Source organism: Heliangelus exortis, chromosome 22, assembly GCF_036169615.1.
Source record: "Heliangelus exortis chromosome 22, bHelExo1.hap1, whole genome shotgun sequence".
In the NCBI taxonomy this organism is placed as follows: Eukaryota; Metazoa; Chordata; class Aves; order Apodiformes; family Trochilidae; genus Heliangelus; species Heliangelus exortis.
The window spans coordinates 8,831,223-8,855,628 of record NC_092443.1 but is presented as its reverse complement, the minus strand read 5'-3'; the positions used below and the strand labels follow the sequence as shown (position 1 = coordinate 8,855,628).

At 50.3% G+C, this 24,406-nt stretch overlaps 3 protein-coding genes, 2 long non-coding RNA genes and 2 other non-coding genes across 8 annotated transcripts; 5 read left to right on the top strand and 2 right to left on the bottom strand.

The window, feature by feature from the left end:
• The first annotated feature begins 368 nt into the window (after positions 1-368).
• PPP1R26 (protein phosphatase 1 regulatory subunit 26) lies at positions 369-11,876 on the top strand. Its single transcript, XM_071766644.1, has 3 exons — positions 369-718; positions 3,544-7,581; positions 11,353-11,876. The coding sequence occupies exons 2-3, from the start codon at positions 3,605-3,607 to the stop codon at positions 11,399-11,401; spliced, it is 4,026 nt and encodes a 1,341-aa protein (XP_071622745.1). The 5' UTR covers positions 369-718; positions 3,544-3,604; the 3' UTR covers positions 11,402-11,876.
• Positions 11,877-12,016: 140 nt separating this feature from the next.
• On the bottom strand, positions 12,017-12,961 carry PIERCE1 (piercer of microtubule wall 1). The gene is made up of 3 exons (XM_071766648.1): positions 12,833-12,961; positions 12,663-12,744; positions 12,017-12,518 (listed from the first exon to the last, which is right to left on the bottom strand). The coding sequence occupies exons 1-3, from the start codon at positions 12,943-12,945 to the stop codon at positions 12,333-12,335; spliced, it is 381 nt and encodes a 126-aa protein (XP_071622749.1). The 5' UTR covers positions 12,946-12,961; the 3' UTR covers positions 12,017-12,332.
• A 57-nt stretch (positions 12,962-13,018) lies between these two features.
• Positions 13,019-16,124, top strand: MRPS2 (mitochondrial ribosomal protein S2). 2 transcript variants are annotated; one of them, XM_071766646.1, is made up of 4 exons: positions 13,019-13,174; positions 13,957-14,019; positions 14,165-14,294; positions 15,285-16,124. In XM_071766646.1, the coding sequence occupies exons 1-4, from the start codon at positions 13,147-13,149 to the stop codon at positions 15,844-15,846; spliced, it is 783 nt and encodes a 260-aa protein (XP_071622747.1). In that variant the 5' UTR covers positions 13,019-13,146; the 3' UTR covers positions 15,847-16,124. The 2 variants fall into 2 exon arrangements, with proteins under 2 accessions (XP_071622747.1, XP_071622746.1); XM_071766645.1 differs by having other exon boundaries at positions 13,026-13,174; positions 13,954-14,019.
• LOC139806668 (uncharacterized) lies at positions 14,290-15,288 on the bottom strand. Its single transcript, XR_011730312.1, has 3 exons — positions 15,098-15,288; positions 14,777-14,898; positions 14,290-14,500 (listed from the first exon to the last, which is right to left on the bottom strand). It is a non-coding gene; the product is annotated as an uncharacterized lncRNA (long non-coding RNA).
• Positions 16,125-18,096: 1,972 nt separating the features above from the next.
• LOC139806434 (uncharacterized) lies at positions 18,097-22,606 on the top strand. The gene is made up of 3 exons (XR_011730243.1): positions 18,097-18,222; positions 19,518-19,562; positions 22,238-22,606. It is a non-coding gene; the product is annotated as an uncharacterized lncRNA (long non-coding RNA).
• Positions 18,307-18,439, top strand: LOC139806680 (small nucleolar RNA SNORA17). The gene has a single exon (XR_011730317.1). It is a non-coding gene; the product is annotated as a small nucleolar RNA SNORA17 (small nucleolar RNA).
• On the top strand, positions 19,590-19,723 carry LOC139806681 (small nucleolar RNA SNORA17). Its single transcript, XR_011730318.1, has one exon. It is a non-coding gene; the product is annotated as a small nucleolar RNA SNORA17 (small nucleolar RNA).
• Positions 22,607-24,406: the final 1,800 nt, after the last annotated feature.

The following is a 24,406-nucleotide window of genomic DNA, read 5'->3' as shown; positions in this document are numbered from 1 at the left end:
TGAATTGGCTGGAAGGGACCTCAGAGATCATCAAGTCCAACCCTTGCTCCACTCCCCCCGTGGTTCCCAGCCCATGGCACTGAGTGCCACATCCAGGCTCTTTTGAAATATCTCCAGGGATGGAGAATCCACCCCTTCCCTGGGCAGCCCATTCCAATGGCTGATCACCCTCTCCAGAAAGAAATTCCCGATACGCGCATTTCCCAAGTCTCTGCCGGGACAGAGCTGCTCAGCATTCGCAGGACGGGGGGTGTTTAAGCCCCAACTCTCTCCCTGAGCCCGCAGGAGGCCGCGGTTCCCCAGTTCCCCTTCCTCCCCGGCGGCCTTTCCGCTACCTCTCGTTTAACGGGCTCCAGCCGACCCTTCCCCACCGCTCCCGAGCCGCAACCCAGCGGCCGCGCCTGCCTTTGTGCCCCGGCCCGGCTCCTCCCCACCCCGCCGCTCCGGCAGCCAGAGCCGGCGGCCGCCCAGGGCCCCGGCGGTCCCCCCCGCCTCCCCCGGTGGAGCCCTGCGGCGCATGCCTCCCGCTCCCCGGGGGCAGGGAAGGAAGCACCGCCCGCCCCTGCACCAAGGCGGCGGGCAGCGGCCGTGCCGGAGCCGGAGCCCGAGCCCGGCGGAGCGGAGCGCGGAGAGCCCTGAGCCGGGCGCTGCCGCTCCCATCACCGACCTCCTCCGCACCGCTCTCGGCGTCCCCCCGCGGAGGCGGCGGCCGCGGCAGGTGAGCCCCGGGGGGGATGGAGGGGGCGACGGGGCCCGGGCTGAGGCAATGGAGGCCGAGGCCCAGGTCCGGGCTCGGCGCTGGCGGCTGAGGGCGGCGGAAGGCGGGAAGGGGGGAAGGAAGGGGGAGCCATGGCGGCGCGGGCAGGGCCCGGCGGGCAGCGGGCAGCGGGCAGCGGGCGGGGCGCCCCGCGGAGGTGGCCCCGTGGACACCGCTTCCAGGAGCCCTCCCGGGTGGGTTGTCCCCTCACAGCCCCCCGGGTGGGTGTCCCCTGAGCCTCTCCGTGGATGTCACCTCACCACCCCTCCGTGGGTGCTCCGCGGGTGAATGTCCCTGCGTGTCCCCACGTAGCAACTCTGCGTGTGTCCCCTCACAGCCCCTCCGTGGGTGCATGTCCTTGCATGTCTCCACGCATCCCCTCCGTGGGTGCCCCCCGGGTGGGTGTGCCTTCACAGATCCTCCGTGGGTGTCACCTCACAGCCCCCCGGGTGCGTGTCACCTAACAGCTCCTCCGTGGGTGCCTCCCCAGGTGGCTGTCCCCTCAGCCCCTCCATGGGTGTCACCTCACAGCCCCTCTGTGGGTGCTCCACGGGTGAGCGTCCCTGCATGTCTCCACATAGCTCCTCTGTGGGTGTCCCCTCACTGCCTCTCCGTGGCTGTCCCCCAAGTGGGTGTCCCCTCACAGCCCCTCCGTGGGAGCTTCGCAGGTGAATGTCCTTGCATGTCTCCACACAGCTCCTCCGTGGGTGTCCCTTCACAGACCCTCCATGGGTGTCCCCTCAGCCCTCCGGGTAGGTGTCATCTCTCAGCCCCTCCGTGGGTGCCCATTTGGTAGGTGTCCCCTCACAGCTCCTCCGTGGGTGCCCCCCAGGTGGGTGTCACCTCACAGCCCCTCCGTGGGTGCCCCCCAGGTGGGTGTCACCTCACAGCCCCTCTGTGGGTGCCCCCCGGGTGGGTGTCCCCTCACAGCCCCTCTGTGGGTGCCCCCCAGGTGGGTGTCACCTCACAGCCCTTCTGTGGGTGCCCCCCGGGTGGGTGTCACCTCACAGCCCCTCTGTGGGTGCCCCCGGGGTGGGTGTCCCCTCACAGCCCCTGCTGTCCCCCACCAGTGACTGTCCCATCGTGTCCCCTCACACCACCTGTGTCCGTGTGGCTCTCGGGTTGTCTCCCCTGACACCAGGTGGGTGCCCTTCCACATCCCCCCAGGAGCCACCTCTGTGGGTGCCCTGGGGTGGGTGTCCCTTCGTGTCCCCTCACAGCCCCTCCGTGGGTGCCCCCTCAGAGCCTGCACCCCTGGGTGGGTGCCCTGGGATGATCAGTGCTGGGGTAGGAAAGTTCATCCCATTCCTGGGTGATTCTTGGAGGGTGACAGTCCTGGTGTTGTAGTGAAAGCACTTGTCTGCATCGTGGAAACTGTGGAAATAGGTTAATAGGAAATAAGTTGGTTTTTGTCTTTTTTTTTTTTTTTTTTTTTTTTAATGAAGCTGGGAGTTTAAGTGTGTTAATTCAATTTCTTCAGGCTAATTAGGTATTCTAATTTCTGTCTTTTTAATCCTTAGCTGCTTCTTCCAAGGAAAAATGTTCTTAATTTCTCTTTCCCCTGGTGACTGTGTTGGAGACTACTTTAGAAATTGGGATTGAAGAAACACCCACCCACTCCAGCTTTTTGTTGGAGCTGCTCTGTGCCTTGTGTCAGCCAGATACTGTTTTAATTCCCCCAAATGATGCTGCAGGTGAAACCTTCAGCCCAGATGGGGCTGTGTGGAAGTTGTGAACTCTTCTGGGTATAATCTGGCATTTTCTGGATTGATTTTTTTTTTTTTTTTCTTTTACTACTCCACTAAACAGGGCTTCATTATGTTTGGAGTTTCTACTACAATACAAAGAATAGTTCAGAATCTTCATCCTGCTTTTTGCAAGCTCAAGGTTTGTGTTTGCCAAGAGCTTTCACCCTGCTGTGAGGCCAGGATGATTGATGTCTCGGGGTTATTGCTGCAGTATGTTTCAGGAAGAACCCAAATAAGCTCCTTTTCCTTCTCTTTGAGCTGCCCCAAGCCCCTCAGCTCTGTGTGTTTGATGCCAAACCAGAACTAGTAAAATCTGTCTTGGGTTAATGTGTGAGTTCAGGCATCTTGCTCGTGGAGTTTCTCTGCACTTTTAAGTAGGAGTTGGTTCATTTTCTCCCATCAAGGATCACGGGCAAGCTTGCTCCACACCCACCCATTTTATACCATGTGGACATAGCCAACATTGTTTTCCTTGTAAAATTGAAAAGCTGAGCTATGAATGGTGGGAGTTCTTTAAAAAGGGCAATTATGCTGAAGGAAACCCAGGGAGCAGAAGGTTTTGCAAGGTTCCTCACTCCCACCAGTTCTACTTCATTATGGAGCTTTTCCCTTAAACTTGTTCTTTCTCTCTTGCCATAAAATTAATTGCAGAAACATTCAGGCAGTGGCAGTGCAGATCACACACATCAGCAGTGATTCTTTGTGAGTCTTGGTGATACGTGGCTGTTCAGGAGTGTGTGCAAAAAAGAGTGTGACCTTCAGTGAAGAGTTTTCAGAAGTGAAGGTAATGAGCTGAATTGGAGTGTGCTTGCACCAGAAAATCCTGAAAACAAATGCTGGGTGCTCTGTCTCAGCCTTAGTGGCAGCAGTGACTGATTTACCCATTAAAGTGATGCTTAGGACTAACTCTTGTGATTCTCTGTCCCAGTAAGTCTGAGTGTTACTCATTTACAGTTTATGGTACCAGTATTATTACTACATGGAACTTCTAGAGGGTAGGTGCCTCATAAACACCATTTTTCTCTTTCTTTATTGTAGGATGGAAGAGAGACCATTGTGAAAAACTCTTCCCTTGAGGACTTTGCTGTTGTCTGCTAGAATGTTCCTTATGAATGCTTCTCCTCTGGTAGCTCTTCAGACAAAATGGGAGTCCTTTGGACCAGCAAGGAATTGTAGATACCCCGTTTGCTTCTCTGAATCAGAAGGAGACATCTCAAGAACCTCTGTAAGTGCAAAAGTTCAGATGGTCATAAACAACCTGCAGAGCCAAGAGTCTCCCCTGGGCATGAACAATGACTATGATTGTGTTATGCAGAAGAAACAAAAGGGAGAAAAAGGCAACAGAGTCACATCTAGCACCACTTTGCTACAGAAGCATCCTCAGTACACCAAGTGTGGTTGTCCTGGTGATTCAGATGACACTGAAGTGGAAGAGAATGTGGGGTTTGGGACTCTTTTGCTTGATTCTGATAGCGACGATTCTGTTGACCGGGATATAGAGGAAGCCATCCAGGAGTACCTGAAAGCAAAAAGCAAAAGTGACCAATCCCTGCAAAAGACTGAAAATGTAAGGAGACACAAAAGGTTTAAGAGAGAATTCTCCCGGAACAAAATGGCAAGTAATCTTCTCCCAGTGAAATTTAAAGCTGAGATGCTCTCTGAAGAGTACCTGTCTGACCACCTGGGGATTGGCAAAAGGCTGCAGCCTGCTTCCCCTCAGAGCATCAGTAGTGATGACTCTTTTGAACAGAGCATACAAGCTGAAATCGTGCAGTTCTTGAATGAGAAAAAGAAGCAAGAAATCAGTAAATGTGTGATGGGGAAGGACAAAAAAGATTCCCACGTGAGAGCTGTCCTAAAATGCAACAAAGAAACAGCGAGCAAACCAAACTGTGGTGCTGTGAAGCAAGGGTGTGATGCACTTCTCTTGAGACACCACCCCAAGCTGCAGAAAACCAGCACACAGTCCAAGTGTTTGCAGTCTAAAATCCAAGATGAGGAGAGTGATTTCAGCCAGGTGAACCAAGCCTATCTGGGAATGGCCACTGCCAGCCAGCCCTGGTTAATGGAGCAAAATGAAGGAAGTGGAATTAATTACTGGGAGACGAGGGGAGAGCTTAGGAGTGAGAGCATGCCCGTGTCTGACTCAAGTAGTGATGATGGGATTGAAGAAGCCATTCAGCTCTATCAGCTGGAGAAAATTAGGAAAGAGGAAAGTCACATGAGAAACTGTGACCCTTTGCAGAGGGAACAGTTTGATGCAAAGGGTATGGCAGACATTTCTGCCAGCCTGACTATTAGCTCGACAAAAAGTGCCTCCCCAGAAATCCATAAAAGCCCTGTAAGCAACAAGAGAAAAGAAATGAACTCAAAGTCAACAGAACTAGAAAGCACCAGCAACGAGTTCAAGAAGCTCTTTAAACCACTGAAAAAACCTCGACACTTTGCACCTCCAGAAAACAAGATTGCTACTTGTGAGCTCACGTTGCAGGCCTCTTGCAGAGCAGACACATCTGCAGAACTCATGTGTGCAGAAGCTATCCTTGATATTTCCAAAACAATCATGCCATCCCAAATGGGAAGTGACAGCAAATCACTTGCTGCAGACTCCTTCTTTTCTCCCCAGCTTCTCTCGTCCTCCCGTTGCGAAAGTGACAGCAGCCTTGTGGACAGTGATGATAGCATAGAGCAGGAAATCAGGGCATTTTTGGCTCTGAAAGCACAGTCTGAAAGCCTTGGAACAAAGCCTTCCAGCCTGTCACACTCAATCCAGATGCCTTTGCCTTCTGAGCAGAACAGCCTCACTGGTACCATGGAGCCTTCACTTCCCAAAACACTGAAGCTGTCGCTGAGCCGTAAAAGGAGACTTAAAAAGGAAGACAGAGTGGTGAAACCAGGTGCATCAAAACCACCTGAACAGCTGGAGACAGGATTTTTCCAGCCAGGTAACTACTCAAAGTTTCCTGTACTCCAAGAGGCACCTGCCCTGGGCAGCCCCACGGAACTCTGTGATGCTCCAAGACTCAGCAGCAAAGAGCCTCGGCAGCAGCAGCTGATGTCTTCTGAATTACCTGGATCTGTTGGCAGATGTGTGACCTTGGACTCTGCAAACCCTTTCATGCAGGTTCAGAGCAGTGCAAGAAAGCTTCTGAAAAATACCACCCAGCCTCCAGAGAGGGATGGTTCAGCTGATGAGAGCAGTTCCCTGGATAGTGATGAGGACCTGGACAGCGCTATCAAGGACCTGTTACGGTCTAAAAGAAAATTAAAGAAGAAATCCAAGGACCAGAAATCTCAGTGCAAGAAGAAGGTCAGGTTTAGTGAGATGGAATCTCAGCTGGCAGATGAATTTAGTAGCATCCAACAAAATGAATGGAAATGCAAAAGCCCCGTGTTACTAAAAAGCTGCCTCTCCAAGCCTAGAAAAGCTGTGAAGGAAAATGCAATGAGAAGTCCTTCAGGTAACATAAATGTCAAATTTAGCACTGAAAAAACAGAAACCATGAAGAACTTAGAGTTTAACTTGCAGCTTAAAAAAGGATGTAAGCCTAAGCCCATTTCAAACCAGAATAACCTGCGGGCAGCTAAAAATAGCAAATGCACTTTCCCCACTGCATCAGACGCTGATGACAGCAGTTCAGTGGACAGTGATGACAGCATTGAACAAGAAATTAGGAAGTTTTTGGCAGAAAAGGCTAAAGACTCTGCAAGCAGTTTGGAAGTACAAAAAGATGATGCAGCTCTGGACCTACTGAAAGCGACCAAACAAACTGCCAGTAAAGGCAAAGCAAAGCAGCAGCTGGTTGAAAATGAGATTGATCTCATGCTGGGTCAGAGTAAAAAGACTGAGGTGTCTCAGCAAAATGATGAGTTGAAGAACTCCCAGAGAATGGAAGGGAAAAGTGCAATGTTACATGGGAGTGGGAAATCTGCTTCCTCTGCAGAGAATGTTCATCTTCATACTGCTGCTCACTCAAAAGCTAAGCAAGGGGTGGTGGGGGTCAAAGGTGTTGCTGGTGGGGAGTTACCTGGAAACACAGCAGGGAAAAAGGGGGCCCCAAATACAGAGCCTGCAAGGAAAACGCTTCTGGCAAACACCAGCAAAAATGAAGGTTGTAAAGCACAAAAAGTAATCAATGCAAAGTCTAGGTCTAAAAGGAAGAATACATTTCACTTAAAAATTTCAAGTAAATTTATAGCGGGTCTAAAATACGCTCGGGACAGGAAGAAATCCCTGCTCCTCAACAAAAGGCAGAAAGCAGAGTCCCTGCTTGCCCAGAGCAGTGCTCTAGGAACAGAGGGGGCTTCCCAGGACAGGGACTTTCCTAACCAGGGAGGAGAAGCCCCCTTACCAAAAAGTGAATTTAGTGGGGAGTGTGGGACAGCAGCAAATGAATCGACTTCTCAGAAGTTGGCTGTGGAAGTGTCAGGACCCCGTGTAGCAGAAACCTGTGAAGGACTGGAGGCTGCTCCTTTGCATATCAAAGAGGAAGCAGAGGACTGCAGAGAGGCTGCTGGAGCACAGTCCAGGCTGCCCTTGCAGGAGCAGAGTGTGGCAGCAGTAAAAGTAGATGAGGTTTGCAGAGAAACCTTCAAAGCTGAGAACAGAGAGGTGTGGATTGAGGATGGAGGTATCCAGAAAGGCCAGGGGGCAGATTCAGATCCCCCACATGCTGAACACAGTGTGGGGAAAGCAGATAAAGTTAGCAGAGACACAGCTCAGCTGGGTGTACAAGCATGCAGTGAGAGAGCTGATAACCAGCAGGACAAGAGGCCAGATCCCAGGTTAGGTTGCCCACTGCAGGAGCTAAATGTGGCAGCAGTAGCAGTGGATAAAAGCAGTGGAGGAGCTTGTACAGATAACAGAGTGGCAATGTGCATTACAAAAGAAAAAGTTACCTGCCAGGACAGTGAGAGGCAGCAAGAAAGTCAGGTACCCAGCTCCAGTTTGGAAGGGAAAATACCTGTCCTGCAGAACAGAGAAACTGCTTGTGAAGTGGACCAAGGGCAGGAAGTTTCAGGCAAAAACTGTGCAAAATGTACTGATGCACCCCAGATTGAAAAGGTTTCAAATATGTAAGTACACTTTTTTTTTTTTTTTTTTTACAGTAACACTCTTTTTAGAAAATAACTATCATTGTAATTACCTTGATAAAACTTGAGGCATGAAAGGAGAGACAGTGGGAGATGCTGATACCTGCATATCATATGCACACTAATGTGAAAAATGCTTCTATTTAACAGGGATATCATGGATAAACATACATAGTTTTTTGTAGAATTTTGTAAATTATTTAAAGTGCTCTAAGGAAATATTTTTATAATGATTTTTAGGGCTTGCATTACTACAGGATGCTGTAGTTGCTGTAGATAAGAAGATACTGGCTAATGGCTCTTTAAATTATGAGGCCTCTAATCATATATCAAAAGTAAACCTGTTTGTGCTCAGAATATATTTGGCAATCTGTGAAGAGATCTTAGGAAAACACAGCATTTGCTAGCAAGGCTGTGCTTCTGAAGCAGATTATTTGGCATCAGTTCCTATTTGAGCTGCCTTAGGACAATCCTGTGTGGTGGTTTTCTGCTGGGGTCTCAGTTCTTCCACCCCCAAGGACTGTTGGGTGAGTCCAGTGAGCAGAACTCCAGCAAAACCAGCACAGCTGGACGTGTGGAAATCCCATCCTTGAGGACAGAAATGCAGGTGAATGAAGTGGATCTGCCTATCTGCACATCTCTCTGAAGGTAAAGGTAAAGCCATCTCTCTGAAGGTACCTTTTGAATCCCAGAAACCTTCCACTGGCAGATGACACAAAGCTCAAGTGCAGTTCAGGAGAAGTGAAGGAGCAAGTCCCTTCAGGCAAAGGCTGCCACGTTTTCTGTGGATTTCACTGGAGTTATGAACTGTGGGATCTGCAAGGCTGAAACAATCCCTCCTTACTCTGCAGGCTGATGTTGATGCCCTGCAGTTACCCAGAGATGGGGTTTGGGGTTTTCTGAATGAACTTTCTTCAAATGAGTGCCCTTATTTTTCCTTTTTCAAAAGTGGTTTCTAAACTGTTACATTTCTGTGAACTTCTGTTTTCATTGACAATGTTTGTGCAATAGAAGAAAGGTAGGTTTGCTGTAGGAAGTCCCTAATGTAAATGCCAAGGATATTTTCAGCACTGTTCTTTCATACTGTAGTGCTTTCTCTGCCTCCCTTTCCAGCAGCCAGAATAAAGAGATTTTTCACTACCATCTTTTTATTTGTACTAACTTTAAATGGAATTGCAGTCGTGTGCTCACATCACAACAAAATGCCCCCACACTGGTTTCACAGGGAAATCCCAAAAGTGTGAATTTAAAGCTGTTGGTTGGTTCTTTCATTTTCATTTGTGTGAAGTCCTTTGAGTAGTTTCTTCTTACATCTTGTCCCTGTGAATTGATCTGCTATTCTCTTGATTTACTCTTCTCCAGAACTTCTCTCAGCCAAACTACCACTCAGTATCCCTTTGTTTTTCAGTCACTCCAGCACTCTCCCTGGAGAACTGGCCTTAACCTGTCCAAATGGAGCAAAAGCAGTCCCGGAGGGATCCAGTTTCACACAGAACCCCCTGCTGTGGTGGTGTTTGCAGAATATTTGCAAACTAGGGTGTAGCATAGAGTAGAAGAAGTAACTGTGGCATGTGGAGAAATAAACATCCTTTGTGTGTTTATGCTGTTGTGCAGTTACCTTTTTAAACATGTTCAGAGTGGTCACTTGACATTTCTCTCCTGTCCAGCCACCTTTTTTTCTAGTCCTTGGGTTGGTTGGTTTGTTTAAGAGATCAGTGTGCTAGATCATCTCATTTTTGTGGTAGGATACCTTGAAAAAAAAAAAAAAAGTGGGTTATTTTTTACTTAGCTGCCATGCCTGCAGTCTGTCCTGGCAGGTGTGTATTTTTATCTGCCTTGGTTCAGTTGCAGGATTTTCAGTTGCCTTTTGTTTGGAATGGGTAAAGAGGCTGGTACTTTAAAATAGAAGTTTTCAGTACCTTGCTTTAAAAGGAATAAACTGTATACTTGATTTTAATAGAGATGCTAGAAGCAGTATGTACTGTTTGTATAAAAATAAGCTGAATGTTTCTGCTCTAAGTTTTCAGTAAATCAACATTAAGACTTAAAAGGTGTCTTGTGCCCCTGTCAGTGTGTCTGTGTTTTCAGTACTGCTCATGAGCTGATTTCACTTTCAGTTAAAATGCAATCCTGAGTACCTTGTGCTTTAAATAAAACCTAATTTCAAACAGCACTTTTTAAAAAATTGATAAACTTGATTTGTATATAGGAAATGGTGTACATTGATGAGTTTATAATGTTTAATAAATGGGGTTCTGACCGTGGACCATGAAACCAGAGTGCTCCTATGGTTTGTGTCATCCTCGTCAGTGAGTAGTATCCTTGTGTTACCTTTTTTTTTTTCCTTGTTGACTGTAGTCTGAGGGTGTAATTAGGCTGTCAGTGATGTTTGTGAGTGAAGGGTGGTGTTAGCTGAACCTGGAAACAGGATCTCTGTTCACCTGCTGCTCTCCATTCTTGCCTCCTGTTATCTGCAGCCACCTCCTGTCTGGGCCTGTCAGCTGTGTGACAACAGCCTGTCCTTTCCTCCTGGCTGGGAAACAGAATCCAGATCCTAAACCATGTGGCTCTTTAAGGGATCTAATAACAGAAAATTAAGAAGAAGACTCTACAAAAAAATAGGCAAAAAATTGTGGGTATTCCAGGGGGGGGAGTTCTGAGATTCCCTGGGAAAGCACTCACTGTGTGTCTGCAGAGCATCCTCTGGCACAGCTTCTGCACCTCATGATCCTCCTGCCCCACTACTGGAGACTGTGCTGGAGCAAGCACAGACATGGGGATTAGAACAAAAGGGCCTTTAAGGTCTCTTGAACCCAAACCATTCTGTAATACAATTTTTTTAGAGGGCAATCTTCAAGGATGCTCAGGGGACCACCAGGGCTACCTTCATTTTTTATGAACAATTCTTTGCTGCTATTTTAGGGATGTGGTTTTGCCCTCTTGCTTTTTGTGCAAGGAAGGAACACAACCTCTCTGCTGCCATGGGCTTTTATTAATGTAAATGCTTTTTGGTTTTTCAGACCTTGAAGAACTGCAGTTTGTCTTGGTATCATAGTACAGCCTGGCATGATTTTATCTGTGTAAACCTTGCTTCCACCTACCCAGCAGCAAGAGGATTTTTAGGGTAGATTCTCTGCAGTAAAATGTGCCAGCTTTAGGATGATATTTTCTATTTGTACAGGTGTATCTTAAAAAAAAAAATGTACTGGGTCTCTAAGACCTGAACAAATAGGTCACTGTTTCTTAAGCCTAGTAAAACAGGGAAAGTAAATACAAGGAAAGTAGGGTTTTGACCTCAGTGTGGTGTAATCTTGAGTAAATCTGTGTGTAGAGAAATGTTTGGGCTGGTTGCAGCTGCTGCCTTCTCAGCAGCCCTCAAGTGGAAGCAAGTTGGAGAACCTTACCCCAGGGGAGCTCAGGATACAGCCTGGGAAGGGGTGATGTTAGCAACACTGCATGCTAAAGTGTTCAGAGGAGCTGCTTTCAGTGTAAGAATAAAAAAAAAAAAAAAAAAAAAAAGAAGAAGAAAAAAAGGAAGACATTAAGGCAAGGAAGAAAATAGGTGGGTGGTGTTAGATGAAGTGTGAAAACAGGTGGAAAATATCTGACAAAAGTCACTAAATTTATATTGCTAAGAGGAGGTCTTATCCCTAATTTATTCCACCTGCAGAGAAAATTGTGGATAAAAATATATGTAAAAATGTCACAACTGTTTGTACTAATTCAGCACTTTATGTTATTTTCTCATTTCAGGAGAAGAAAGGGAAGTTTTAAGAAGCTCAAGGTATTGTCTAGAGTCTAACAGAAGAACAGCAGTGAACATAAAGGGTTGTTTATTTATTTTCCTATGTTAAATATTTTTAAGTTAACTTTTCAGGCCCTTTTGTGCCTTGTTCCAATGTACTGCTGTGTTTTCAGCAAAGCTGAATTTAGCCACCTGTTCTTGTTTGAGATAACCAAATGCCTTGCAGTGCAAGCTGGAATTGTTTGGTGATGGAAACCTCAGTGGTGGAGCCAGGAAGGTGGAGCCAGGGCAGGGGTTGGAATGTTTAAAAGAAGCACAAGTTTGGACTTCAGATTTAATATATACTAGGACTGGGCTGTACCAGTAAGGTAGGACCATTTCTTACCTAACAAGTAGACTGGTTTCTCTTCAGGACTTATTTTTTAAGCAAAATGTGCTAAGCTTTTAGTAGTGTTACTGTCTAAATGATGCAGTTTCACTGGCTGTGTAGCTACAGTTGTTACAATAAAACTTAAGGAAATATTTTCTTTTTTATTTGTTGTTTTTATTTCAGCAGTTTCATAAAACATTTAGTTCAGAAGGTCAGCAAGATCTGGTATTCTCTTTAGGCTTCATGAATACCTCTAGAAAAAAAAGTACAGTCTGGTTATTCACCAAACAGTACAGAAGCAGTTTTGAAACCTTCATTTTTAATGATGTGTGGTATGTGAACCACGAGTGTAAAGGATCATTAGTGGCAGAGAAAAGGTTAAAGGAATGTGTATGTAATGCATATTGCTCTAGTATTTATGATGCCTACAAACCCAAAGGTGTGGGGTCCCTTCCCACCCTTTCATTTGAGGCTTTGCAACAGGTTTAGGGTCAGATCAATGCTGTTGTTTGCTTGCTGGTGGTTTTTTTATTTTTTTTATTTTTTTTTTATGTTTTGCTTTCTATCTCAGCAGCCAGCAGTGACCCCAAGCAGCTTCACAGTGTCACTGGGTTATCCCTAGCACTGTGAGGGGCCTTTTGGGTTGTAGCTGGGATGGAAGTTGAGGTGATCACTGGGGGTGATGAAGTTGTCCGGCCCGGTGACACGGCTCTTGTCCATGCTGGTGTTCAGCCCGTTGTCCCTGTACATCCCAAACTGGCCCAAATTGCTGGAAAACGGGCGGGACATGCCATGGAATGAGGTCTGCAAGAGCCAGAGAAGAGGAGGAAAGGGTTTGCAGTGCCAGCAGCACCTGCCCTGTGAGGGGACTTGGTGGGCAGGGGGGAAAAACCGAGCCCGGGAATCCCGGTGGATGCCTCCACACCCCCCCCCCGAACCCGAACCTACCGGAACCTCATGCACCGTGGGGGCTTTGCTGCCGTAGGTCTGGTTGGTGGTCCGGAACCGGGGGTGCGGTTCTACCGGCTGCCTGCGGGCAGAGAACACAGGGGGGGAGCGGGGGGCATCGGCGGGGCCGGGGGCTTCATTCCCCTCTCACGCATCCACCGCTCACTCACCCGTAGCCGCGGAAGCATGCGGGGTGCTGGAACCGCTCGGGCAGGTTGGGACTGGTGCGGTACCAATCGCTGGTGCGGGGCCCGGGGCCGTCCTCTGCCTCCGGTCGAGACATAGCGAACGGAACCGGGGGTGCGGGACCGGCCCGCTCGTTGCCCGGTGACGGGACGCGGGGTGCGGCAGCGATCGGTCCCGGCCCTGCCCCGAGGGAAGCGGAAATCGCCCTCTGACTTTCTGCCTCCTCCTCTTCCTGCTCCTGCTCCTCCTCCTCTTTCTCCGCCTCCTCCTGCTCTCTCTGGGCCCGAGGCCGCCGGGCATGGCGGTACCGCGGCTCCTGCGGGCGGGTGAGCGGATCCTGACCTTCCTTGCCCCTTCCTTGCCCCTTCCTTGCCCCTTCCTTGCCCCTTCCTTGCCCCTTCCTTGCCCCTTCCTGCCCCTTCCCTGCCCCTTCCCTGCCCCTTCCCAGCCCCTTCCCAGCCCCTTCCCTGCCCCTTCCCAGCCCTTTCCGTGTCCCTTCCCAGCCCCTTCCCTGCCCCTTCCCAGCCCCTTCCCTGCCCCTTCCCAGCCCCTTCCCAGCCCCTTCCCAGCCCCTTCCCTGCCCCTTCCCAGCCCCTTCCCAGCCCCTTCCCTGCCCCTTCCCTGCCCCTTCCCAGCCCCTTCCCAGCCCCTTCCCAGCCCCTTCCCAGCCCCTTCCCTGCCCCTTCCCAGCCCCTTCCCAGCCCCTTCCCTGCCCCTTCCCTGCCCCTTCCCTGCCCCTTCCCAGCCCCTTCCCAGCCCCTTCCCAGCCCCTTCCCTGCCCCTTCCCAGCCCTTTCCGTGCCCCTTCCCAGCCCCTTCCCTGCCCCTTCCCTGCCCCTTCCCTGCCCCTTCCCAGCCCCTTCCCAGCCCCTTCCCAGCCCCTTCCCAGCCTTTTCCCAGCCCCTTCCCAGCCCCTTCCCAGCCTTTTCCCTGCCCCTTCCCAGCCCCTTCCCTGCCCCTTCCCTGCCCCTTCCCTGCCCCTTCCCTGCCCCTTCCCAGACCCTTCCCTGCCCCTTCCCAGCCTTTTCCCAGCCTTTTCCCAGCCCCTTCCCATCCCTTTCCTGTCTGCCCCCACCCATGTAACCCCCGTGTTTCTCTCCCCGCAGCAGCCCCGCGGTTCTACAGCAGCCTCCCAGCCCCAGAACCAGCCCCGGTCCCGGTCCGACCCCGCGGTGAGTAGGGGATGGGGAGGGTCCCCAAGCTGACCCCCGGCGATGGGCGATGTCCTCGCTGCTTCCCTCCAGCTCAGCTCAGCTCATCCCCTTCCAACACACCATGAGGGAGCAGTGATGTGTTTATTTTTTTCCTTTCTCTCAGACGAGGATGACAAACTGCTGGCCGAGCCCCTCAAGCACCCCGACTTCTTCAACCTGAAGGAGCTCTTCTCCCTGAAAGATCTCTTCGATGCCCGGGTGCACCTGGGGCACAAAAAGGGGTGTAGGCACCGGTGAGTGGCACCATGTGGTGGGTGATCCAGTGCTTGTTGACACCAGGAGCGTTTCCCTGGATTGTATCAACTTTGGGGGCTACACCAGATGGATTTAGGGATCTGTGGGGCTGCCCTCACAGCCTCATCTTTCCTCTTGGGCATTCTACAGCCTTGCAGAAGTTCAGGGACCCCACTCAGCATGGGCACCAGGTTGGGTGGCAGACCTGCACCCTGTGGGGACAGGATGGTCACCAAATTAGGTGGCAGACCTGCACCCCATGGGGACAGGATGGTCGCCAGGTTGGGTGGCTGAGAGACAGGATGGTCACCAAATTGGGTGGCAGAGGAACAGGATGGTCACCAAAGTGGGTGGGAGACCTGCACCCCGTGGGTATAGGATGGTCACCAAATTGGGTGGAAGACCTGCACCCAGTGGGGACAGGATGGTCACCAAATTGGGTGGCAGAGGGACAGGTTGGTCACCAAGTTGGATGGCAGACCTGCACCCAGTGGGGACAGGATGGCCACCAAATTGGGTGGCAGAGGGACAGGATGGTCACCAAATTAGGTGGCAGACCTGCATCCAGAGGGGACAGAATGGTCACCAAGTTGGGTGGCAGACCTGCACCCCGTGGGTATAGGATGGTCACCAAGTTGGATGGCAGACCTGCACCCAGTGGGGACAGGATGGCCACCAAATTGGGTGGCAGAGGGACAGGATGGTTACCAAATTGGGTGGAAGACCTGCACCCAGTGGGGACAGGATGGCCACCAAATTGGGTGGCAGAGGGACAGAATGGTCACCAAATTGGGTGGCAGACCTGCACCCCATGGGGACGTTCATCCATTGTGTGCTCTGCAGAGAGCACCTCTGATATCCATCAGGAGCTGCCACATGGGAAGGTGTCTGTGGGGCCACCCTCCACGCTGCTCCACGCCTGCAGCACCCCCAGGTCCCCTGATGTCACCCCCGAGTGCCCTCATCTCCCTCTGTCTGTGACCCCGCAGGTTTATGGAACCCTACATTTTCGGCTGCCGCCTGGATCAGGACATCATCGACTTGGATCAGACGATGCAGCACCTCCAGCTGGCCCTGAACTTCACGGCCCACGTCGCCTATCGCAAGGGCATCATCCTCCTGGTCAGCCGCAAGCGACAATTCTGCCACCTGGTGGAAAGCACCGCGCGGGGCTGCGGGGAATACGCCCACACCCGGTACTGGCAGGGGGGGATCCTCACCAACGCCCAGGTCCAGTTTGGGGCTGGAGTTCGCCTTCCCGACCTCATCATCTTCCTCAGCAGCCTCAACAACGTCTTCGAGCCCCACGTGGCCATCCGGGATGCTGCCAAGATGAACATCCCCACGGTGGGGGTGGTGGACACAAACTGCAACCCCTGCTTGATCACCTACCCCATCCCTGGGAACGACGACAGCCCCAGTGCCATGGAACTCTACTGCAAGCTCTTCAGGATGACCATCATCCGTGCCAAGGAAACCAGGAAGCAAAGGGAGATCTTCGGGGAGCTGCAGAGGGAAGGGCAGGGCAAAGAAATCCCAAGGGATGGGTGATACATCCCTGCTCCGTTCCTTGTGGGTGCTGTGGGATTGAGCCTGCACCCGGAGCTTCTGGGAGCTGAGCAGGGAGGGGGCTCTTGCTCAAAACAGAATTATCTTCCTAAAAAGGGACAGAGGCAGCTCAGCCCCAGCTCCTGTCCCTGTGTTTGTCCCCCTTGCAAGGAGGCAGCCCTGTCCCTGTCCCCTGCTCTCCTTGCTCCTGAGCTGGTGGTCTCACATGGAACCCCCTGTATCCTGCACCTCTTTGGCCAATAAAGGGCTCGGTGATCCTTTTTCCTTCCTTCCTTGGTGAAATGGGAAGGTTTGAGAGGAATGGGGAACATTTATGGTCACGGAACAGGGGTGAAGGGTGGTCCCAGGACCTGTGGGAGTCTGACCCAGTCTGAGCAGGTGCCTCACAGGGCAGGGGGGTCCCCACTGTGTCCCGGGGTCCAACCCCTGCCCCATCACAGTGAGGGGGGGGCTGCAGGGGAGCCCCCAGCCCCTAACACTGCTCCTGTGTCTGGGGGGGCTTCGGGAGGGCCTGCAGGGTTGGGGGTCAGCCCAGTGTGGGGAAGAAGCCTGGGACAGGGCTCCTGGTGTCCTTGTCATCGTGTCCTTGTCCCAATATCCTTGTCCTGATGTCCTCATCCTGATCTCCTTGTCCCAGTGTCCTTGTCCCGGTGTTCTTGTCTCAATCTCCCTGTCACGGTGTCCCTGTCCCCGTCTCCCTGTTCCCATCTCCTTGTCCAGTATCCCTGTCCCCATGTCCCAATATCCTTGTCCTCATCTCCCTGTCCCCATGTCCTTGTCTCCATGTCCTTGTCCCATCTCCCTGTCCCAATCTCCTTGTCCCCATCTCCCTGTCCCCATCTCCCTGTCCCCATCTCCCTGTCCCCATGTCCTTGTCCCATGTCCCTGTCCCCATCTCCTTGTCCCCATCTTCTTGTCCCCATGTCCCTGTCCCCAATCTCCCTGTCCCCAATCTCCCTGTCCCCATCTCCCTGTCCCCATCTCCCTGTCCCCATGTCCTTGTCCCCAATCTCCCTGTCCCCATCTCCCTGTCCCCATCTCCCTGTCCCCATCTCCCTGTCCCCAATCTCCCTGTCCCCCATCTCCCTGTCCCCATCTCCCTGTCCCCATCTCCCCGTCCCCATCTCCCCATCCCCATCTCCCTGTCCCAATCTCCCTGTCCCCATCTCCCTGTCCCCATCTCCCTGTCCCCATGTCCTTGTCCCCACGTCCCTCTCGCGGTGTCCCCGTCCTCTCCCTGTTTTTCGTCCTCCCACCCACAAGGGGGCGCGGGCGGGAGCCACCGCGCTGCTCCGATGGTCCCCGCGCAGCCTCCGTCCCCTCCCTATATAAGCGGCCGGCGGGCTCCGCGCTGCCCTTTCCGGCGGGGAACGCGTGGGGAGCGGAGCTGCGGGGATGGAGGAGCCGGGGCCTCAGTGCTCCGGGGCCTCAGTGCTCCGGGGCCCCGCAGCCCCCAAAACCGGGCTGGGGGAGAGTGCCCGGTGCCTTGGGGTGGAGGCTGCAGCCTGACCGCCCGCTGCTCCCCTCAGGCGCCTCTTCCCGCCGTGTTCCAGCGAAGCTCCTGCAGTTGCGGCCCTGATGGTTCCGCTTCTTCTCGTCCCCGTGGCTGAAGGAGCGGGGCCTGAGGCGACAGGAGGTGGCTGTGCCCCGGCTGACCCCTTCCTTGGGCTGGAGGAGGAGGCAGGGGTGGTTCCTGTGTTCTGTGCCCGGCCGGCTCGGCAGCTCCGGGGGTTCGGTCCGGGTGACCCCCAGGAAACTCAGGGTTTATTTCCCAGCTCCTCCTCTCCTGTTTTTTTGGGACAATGTGGGCTGCTCAGCCACCTGGGTCACAGCCAGGAGGTGCCTTGGGCTCCACCCGCTGCCCGGAGCCTTCCCGGTGTAGATGGGGTAGGTAACTGCTATAAAAAGGTGTAAGATTTGGGGTAAAAAAAGGCGATCCGTGTGGATTATGTATATTATGGATGGATATAAAAAGAGACCATATTTGGGGTAAAAAAGGCAAAGGGATGTGCTCCCACTGGAGAAGGAGGGGAGCAAATTCCAAGCTGCCACCTTTAACTGTTTTGAGGGAAACGTTTTAAGGATTTGAGTAACTGAAATGGAGCTGTTCTGCCCTTCCAGGCTTCTTTAATAATATTTTAATCTCGTTTTTTGTGAAGTGGTGCAGTTCAAGGGTTATGCAGGCAGCTAAACACTTGTTTGTGACTAACTCTGTGCTTTTTATTTATCTTCAGGCTGGCAGAAGACAAAGGGTGAAATGAAAACGAGTTCACCCTGGAAAAATCAGGGATGAGCAAGCTCCACCTTGTCTCCTACATCTGGAAGTGCAACGAGTACCTTTGTAATGCCCCTTTCTGAGTAGGTGACACAGCCTTCTTCTCCTAAATACCTGTGAATATCACCTTTTTCAGTCTCCAGGGGTGTTTTGGGGGTTTTTTCCAGCCTGCCACTGGCGTTGCAGAGGTGGCTGCTGTGGCACCTTTGTGTCATGAGGTGGCAGAGAGGGACAGGCTGTGTTCTACGCTCGGGTGCTCTGGAACTGGTGAGCACTCAGAGTGATTGGCAGCCTGACACTGATAAATCCCCTGGTTAATGGGAGCTTTCAGGAACTAAGCCTTTTCCTGATTTATTTTAACTGCTTAAATACGAGGTCTGGGTGTGACAGAGTAGGAAAATGTCCTCTTGGACCCTTAGTGGGTGTGCAGGAGAGGCTGGGGGTGGCTTTCTGGTGATTCAGCCTGGAAAAGAGGTTCCTGCTGGCACATGGATGTGTGATGGGAAAGGTGGAATTCAAGTGATCTGCCTGAAGCCACACGAGTTGGTGGCACAGCTTGGGGCACATCCTGGGAGTCAGGTGCTGGCACCCTAACCCCTTCCTGTCTGAAAGTAAAAATTGGTCAGTGCTCTGCATCCCCTCTTGAGCTTCCCCCTCTTAACTTTTCTTGGAAGTTTCTGTTGTGAATGAAGCAGTCACCACATAACCAGGCTCTGAAATGCATCTGAATGCATAGAATAAATGTTATATTTGTTATTATTATTATTGTTGTTGCTTTGTTGTTGTTGCTTTGTTGTTGTTGCTTTGTTGTTGTTGCTTTGTTGTTATTATTGTTGTTGCATTATTATTATTATTATTATTATTATTATTATTATTATTATTATCGTCATTTGGTGGAAGGACTGGAGCACAGATCCTCTGAGGAGAGGCTGAGGGAGCTGGGGGTGTTGAGGCTGGAGAAGAGGAGGCTCAGGGGAGACCTCATCACTCTCTACAACTCCCTGAAAGGAGGTTGGAGCCAGTGGGGGGTTGGGCTCTGCTCCCAGGCAGGTATCAGTGGGACAAGAGGGTAAGGACTTAAGAATTTTTTCCTAATATCCAACCTAAACCTCCCCTGGCAGAGCCTAGGCTCTGCCAGGGGAGGTTTAGGTTGGATATTAGGAAGAATTTCTTTCTGGAGAGGGTGCTCAGCCATTGGAATGGGCTGCCCAGGGAAGGGGTGGATTCTCCATCCCTGGAGATATTTCAAAAGAGCCTGGATGTGGCACTCAGTGCCATGGGCTGGGAACCACGGGGGGAGTGGAGCAAGGCTTGGACTTGATGAGCTCTGAGGTCCCTTCCAACCCATTCTTTGATTTTTTTTCCATTTATTTTCCAGAGCAAGCTGTGTGAGGTGGCAGCCCAGGAGGTTCTGCACCCCCAGGTGAGCAGCAGTGGCTCAGGTTCAGTTCCTGCCCCAGCTCGTGTTGCAGATGTGGCTGCAGTGCCACGTTTGTGTCATTGGGTGGCAGAGAGGAAGAGGCTGTGTCTTTCCCAGAGCTCTGAAACCTGTGAGCACTGGGGAATGATGAGCAACCTGACAATTGATTCTTGTTTTTAATGCATTTGGGTTTTTTTTTTTCCTTAATCTTCAGTTGTGAAGGGTGTGGACAGCTGTGGAGGGACAGAGAAGCTGTCCCTGTCCTCCAGTGTGACAGATTTCAATGAACACCTTGGGGATGTGACAGATAAAAGATGTGACTGATTTTTTTTTTTTTTTTTTTTTTTTTTTTTTTTTTTTTTTGCTGCTTTAGGAGTGGAAATTTTATGTCCCACAGGTTAGGAGCTAATTCAGGTCTCTTGCATGTCACTTTTTTATTGTTATGGATGAACAGTGAATTCCAGCACTGTTTATTCTGGTAGGTTTGGAGGCCTTGGAGGTTTGTTAATGCCACCAGGGGTCAGAGAGAAAAAAATTCCTGTGCCTGGAGAGATGAGGAGGCTGACACTGTTCCCATGTGTACCTCTTCCTCCTGGGAATCAGCAAAAATGGAGCAAAATTCCTTTAAAAAGGAGCTAAAATGATGCCATTTTTAACTGCAGCAGGGGAAGGGCCTTCTTTTTGCTTTTTGCAAGGACAAACAAGTGACAGCTCTACCTTGAGTTCTGTTTTTGCCCTTGACAATCCCCTCTGGGCTGCTTGCTGCCTGCTCTGTCCCTGGGAGGGCACCTCTGGAGTTGTGCAGGGCTCAGCTCTTGGGAATCACCCCTGGGAGGGGAGGAAATGGGAGGGAAAGAGGCACTTTCAGGTCAGTTTCCAAAATCCTGGCACGATTTAAAAGCAGCTGAGTGTGGAGAAAACTTCCCCCTGTTCCCAAGGTTAATAAACAAAGAAAGCAAAAATATAATTGAGCACAATGTGACCTTTTTTCCTTTTTTCCTTTTTTCTCCTTTTTTCTCCTTTTTTCTCCTTTTTTCTCCTTTTTTCTCCTTTTTTCTCCTTTTTTCTCCTTTTTTTTCCTTTTTTTTCCTTTTTTTTTCCTTTTTTTTCCTTTTTTTTCCTTTTTTTTCCCTTTTTTTCCTTTTTTTTCCCTTTTTTTCCTTTTTTCCTTTTTTTTATTTTTTTAATTTTTTTTATTTTCTTTCTTTCTTTTGCTTCCTTTCTTTCTTCTCTTTCCTTTCTTTTTCTCTTTTCTTTTTTCTTTCTTTTCTTTTCTTTTTTTTCTCTTTTTCTTTTTCTTTTCTTTTTTTTTTCTTTTTCTTTTTCTCTTCTTTTTCCTCTCCTCTTTTTCCTCTCCTCTTTTTCCTCTCCTCTTTTTCCTCTCCTCTTTTTCCTCTCCTCTTTTTCCTCTCCTCTTTTTCCTCTCCTCTTTTTCCTCTCCTCTTTTTCCTCTCCTCTTTTTCCTCTCCTCTTTTTCCTCTCCTCTCCTCTCCTCTCCTCTCCTCTTTCTTCACCTTCCTTCCTCTCCTCCTTTCTTTTCCTTCTTTTCCTGGTGGCACAGGCACTTTCTCCCTGGGTCAGGGAGGTGCCAGGAGCACAGGGGTTGCTCTGCCCTCAGTCCCTGCCCCTCATGGTGTCCCTGAGCAGTGCCAGAGGCTGTGGCACCACCACACAGAGCACTGTGAAACTCTGAGAGGCTTTGCAGTTCCTGAGAGCTTGACAAAACCTGGCAGTGCTAAATGGTGGAAAACGTCCTCATTAAATGGGTATTATGAGGGCTGAAGGTGCCATTAACCAAGCAGGGAGCTGCTGGCTGCAAAATGAGCCATTTAATTGGGAAAAGTCAGTGCCTACCAGCAGTGGCTTGGGAAGAGAATGCTAATGAGCTTGTTGGGGATCTGGTTATGCAAAGGTTTGCCCTCAGCTGTGACTCTCCTAGTTAAATATCCTGACTTCTTTTAGTCCTGAAATACACAGTATTATATTTTTTCACCAGACTTCATTCACACCCAGGGTCCTGCAGGGGTGCTGAGTGCCTGGTGAGTCCTTGCTTAGGATTTCACACCAGAGTTATTTCAAGTTTCATGGCTGCATTTTCTGCTAAATGCAGAAATCTTCCCCAGCCTGAGCAGCAACCTCTGAGTGTTGCTTTACTGAGAGAATTGCCTGGCTTGACACTCTGGAGGAGTATTTTGTATTAAAGTGGTTTGGAGGGAACTTAAAAAAAAATATTCTTGCAGAACTGGTTTATTTCATGGCTTTGAATGCTGGAATAAGCTCAGCTTTGCTTTCTTTGCTTCCACTGAGTGCCAGTGCAGGTGTTCCTGGAGTTCTGGACTTCAGTAAATTCCTTCCTAAAGTTTCCCTGTGAATCTCAGTGAGTGAGCCCAGCTGATGACTACCTAAAATTTGGTTTATGAAGCTTTTTTTTTTTTATTATTCCCTCTGGGGTTTGAAAAATCCAAGACAAAACCTGATTCTTCAGTCAGCTGAAAATTAAAATCTGTTTTCTGTCCTGACTGCAGAGCCTTGGCTCAGACACTACCTGGTGAGCAGCAGGAGGCTGGATGGTTTAAGATTAATTAGCTGCTTAGTGCTGATATTCATTGCTAACTGCTGCTGGCTTTATTTGAAGCTGTCTTAACATTTTGGGCTCTTTTTTTTTTATTTATTTGCAGATTGTGCCTTGAATTTCCAGCTTGCAGCAAGCCTGGCCATAGGAAAAGAAAGGGTTGGCAGTGTCTGTGCCTGAAGATTCCTAAAGGTTCATCTGGAGTGGGTTCCAGGATGCTGCAGAGTGCAGGCAGTGGGCTTGTGGATATCTGCAACCTCTGTACTCAGATTTTACTTACAGAAAATGAGAGTTGTCCTGCTCCAAGTGTCCTTCCAGCTTTTGCTGTGCTCCTGTTAAGAGCTGTAACCTTGTCCTTCCCTCACCTCAGCTCTCCCCACAGCCATATTCCAAAGCCAGGGGTGTTTACATTGTCATGAAGGACCTAAAAAACCCCAAATCCTCAATAAAGATGCCACCTACAGTAAGTCTGAAATGATGGTGCTTGTGTATTTGTAGTGCCCCAAGTAATACTAATTTGTAACCATTTTTTATTTGTGGACATGAGAACTGGGAGGATTTTTGACCTGGAACCATGGCAGGTCCAAGTCCTGCTGCTCACCTCCATTTCTGTAGCTCAACTCTACAAATGTTGCTGAAGCAGCACCTGGTGGGATCAGCTTGTCAGTGCTTGGCTTTTCTTTTTTCCAGCTAATAGGGGAAATCTGGAGAAGCCAGGAGTGTCACAGAGCTTTGCCTTCAGTCCTTTCCCACCCCTGTGTAGCTTGTGAAGCACAAGCACGTGTCTGAAAAACCCTTTTTATTCGTGAAGATCAGAGCTCTGGGGGTGGGGGAGTCACGAGTGATTCCTGGGAGCATCCCTGCTGCTCCTGGGCTGAACAAAGCTCTCTTGGAGCTTTCCTGAAAGGGCTGGGGCTGAGCTTTTCTCCTTCATCTTTTATCAGAAATGCTTGAGGAGATTCTGATGCTTGCAGTTCTGGTTTCAGATCATGTGGATAAGCAAGGAATGGGTTTTTTTTTCCTCCACGTTTCCAGCTGCTCTATCCAATGCTGCTTCTGGGGAGGGGAGCAGTGGGGGGGAAGGGCAGTGGGAGTGCCAATTTCTAGACTTAAATTCACCACTAGATGTCAAACACTGGAGGGGAGGTTGAAGGATTAACTTCCCTGAAGCCTGAGGAGAGGATCTGGCGTGGTTGTTGGGTTCCTTTTCTCTTTAACAAGAGGAGAAAATGAATTTGTCAGTGGTGCTGGTGGCCCTGGGAATGTGCAGGACAAGAGCTGAGGAGCTGGGGGGGCTGCCAGGAGCCTTTTTAACCAGTGTCAATTCCTCCCCTTCACCCCCCACCCAGTCAGAGCTGCACCAGCACCCACCAGAGCCCTGCCTGGGGCTGAGGAACTTGGCAACCTCCAAACAAAACCCTTCCCAAGGCTCCACCTGCCCACAGGTGAGTTCTGCTGAGAAGCCAAACTCCTCTGCAGGGTGAGTGGTGCTGGGTTTAGGGCACTGCTGCCATTCCTCCATCACTAACAGATGATCCTAGAGAACTGATAAAAGGAAACACTGATCCCTCTCCTCCCCAGGGCTTGTAAATTTGCAGCCCTGACCCTGCTGCTTGCCTGCACAGGTTGGATGGACTCTCAGATGGGGTTTTTTTTTTTGGTTTTTTTGGGTTTTTTTCCCTTCACTGACTCCAGATCTGTGCTCCACTTCACTGAGCAGTTGCTGGCAAGAGCTCAGGCACATGTTCCATCAGCAGGAAAATGACAGTGCTGGGAACAGAGCAAGCCTGGGGTACTTCACATCAACTCTTCCTCTCTACCTGTAGTTTTAAAAGGCTGCTATCATTGAGCATTTAAAGGAAGCAGACTGGAGTTAAGAGACCTGGGACTATTTACACAGCCAGAAGTCTTGAGACCTGCTGGAAGCTTGCCTGGAAATTCATTTTAATAATGGGAGAAGGCCAGGATTATTCTGGTTGTTAATCTTTAACCTCTCCAGTGTGAGCCTGAGGTGTAGGAGACTTCAACCAAGGTCAGCACTGAGTGCTGAGGGAAGTAACACAGATCAGACACAGTTTCTGGACAGGATTGCTCATTTTTAACCCTTTTCCTTTAACCTATTCTTGACCTTCAAGGCTTCCAAAGCTGCCAGGTGAGAGGGAATGGCCTCACGTGAGCCATCACCTCACTGGCTGGGATCAGGCACTTAAAAAAAAAAAGGAATGAAAGAACTGCCAGGGTTCTCCAGTGGAAAAGACAGCTTATCTGCTTCCTA

Coding starts and splice junctions, on each gene's coding strand:
- PPP1R26 (XM_071766644.1), top strand. CDS start 3,605: ATGTTCCTTATGAATGCTTCTCCTCTGGTAGCTCTTCAGACAAAATGG. Junction 7,582..11,352: donor ATTGAAAAGGTTTCAAATAT/GTAAGTACACTT, acceptor TTCTCATTTCAG/GAGAAGAAAGGGAAGTTTTA.
- PIERCE1 (XM_071766648.1), bottom strand. CDS start 12,945: ATGTCTCGACCGGAGGCAGAGGACGGCCCCGGGCCCCGCACCAGCGAT. Junction 12,745..12,832: donor GCATGCTTCCGCGGCTACGG/GTGAGTGAGCGG, acceptor CTCTGCCCGCAG/GCAGCCGGTAGAACCGCACC. Junction 12,519..12,662: donor CCACGGTGCATGAGGTTCCG/GTAGGTTCGGGT, acceptor TGGCTCTTGCAG/ACCTCATTCCATGGCATGTC.
- MRPS2 (XM_071766645.1), top strand. CDS start 13,147: ATGGCGGTACCGCGGCTCCTGCGGGCGG. Junction 13,175..13,953: donor ACCGCGGCTCCTGCGGGCGG/GTGAGCGGATCC, acceptor CTCTCCCCGCAG/CAGCCCCGCGGTTCTACAGC. Junction 14,020..14,164: donor GGTCCCGGTCCGACCCCGCG/GTGAGTAGGGGA, acceptor CCTTTCTCTCAG/ACGAGGATGACAAACTGCTG.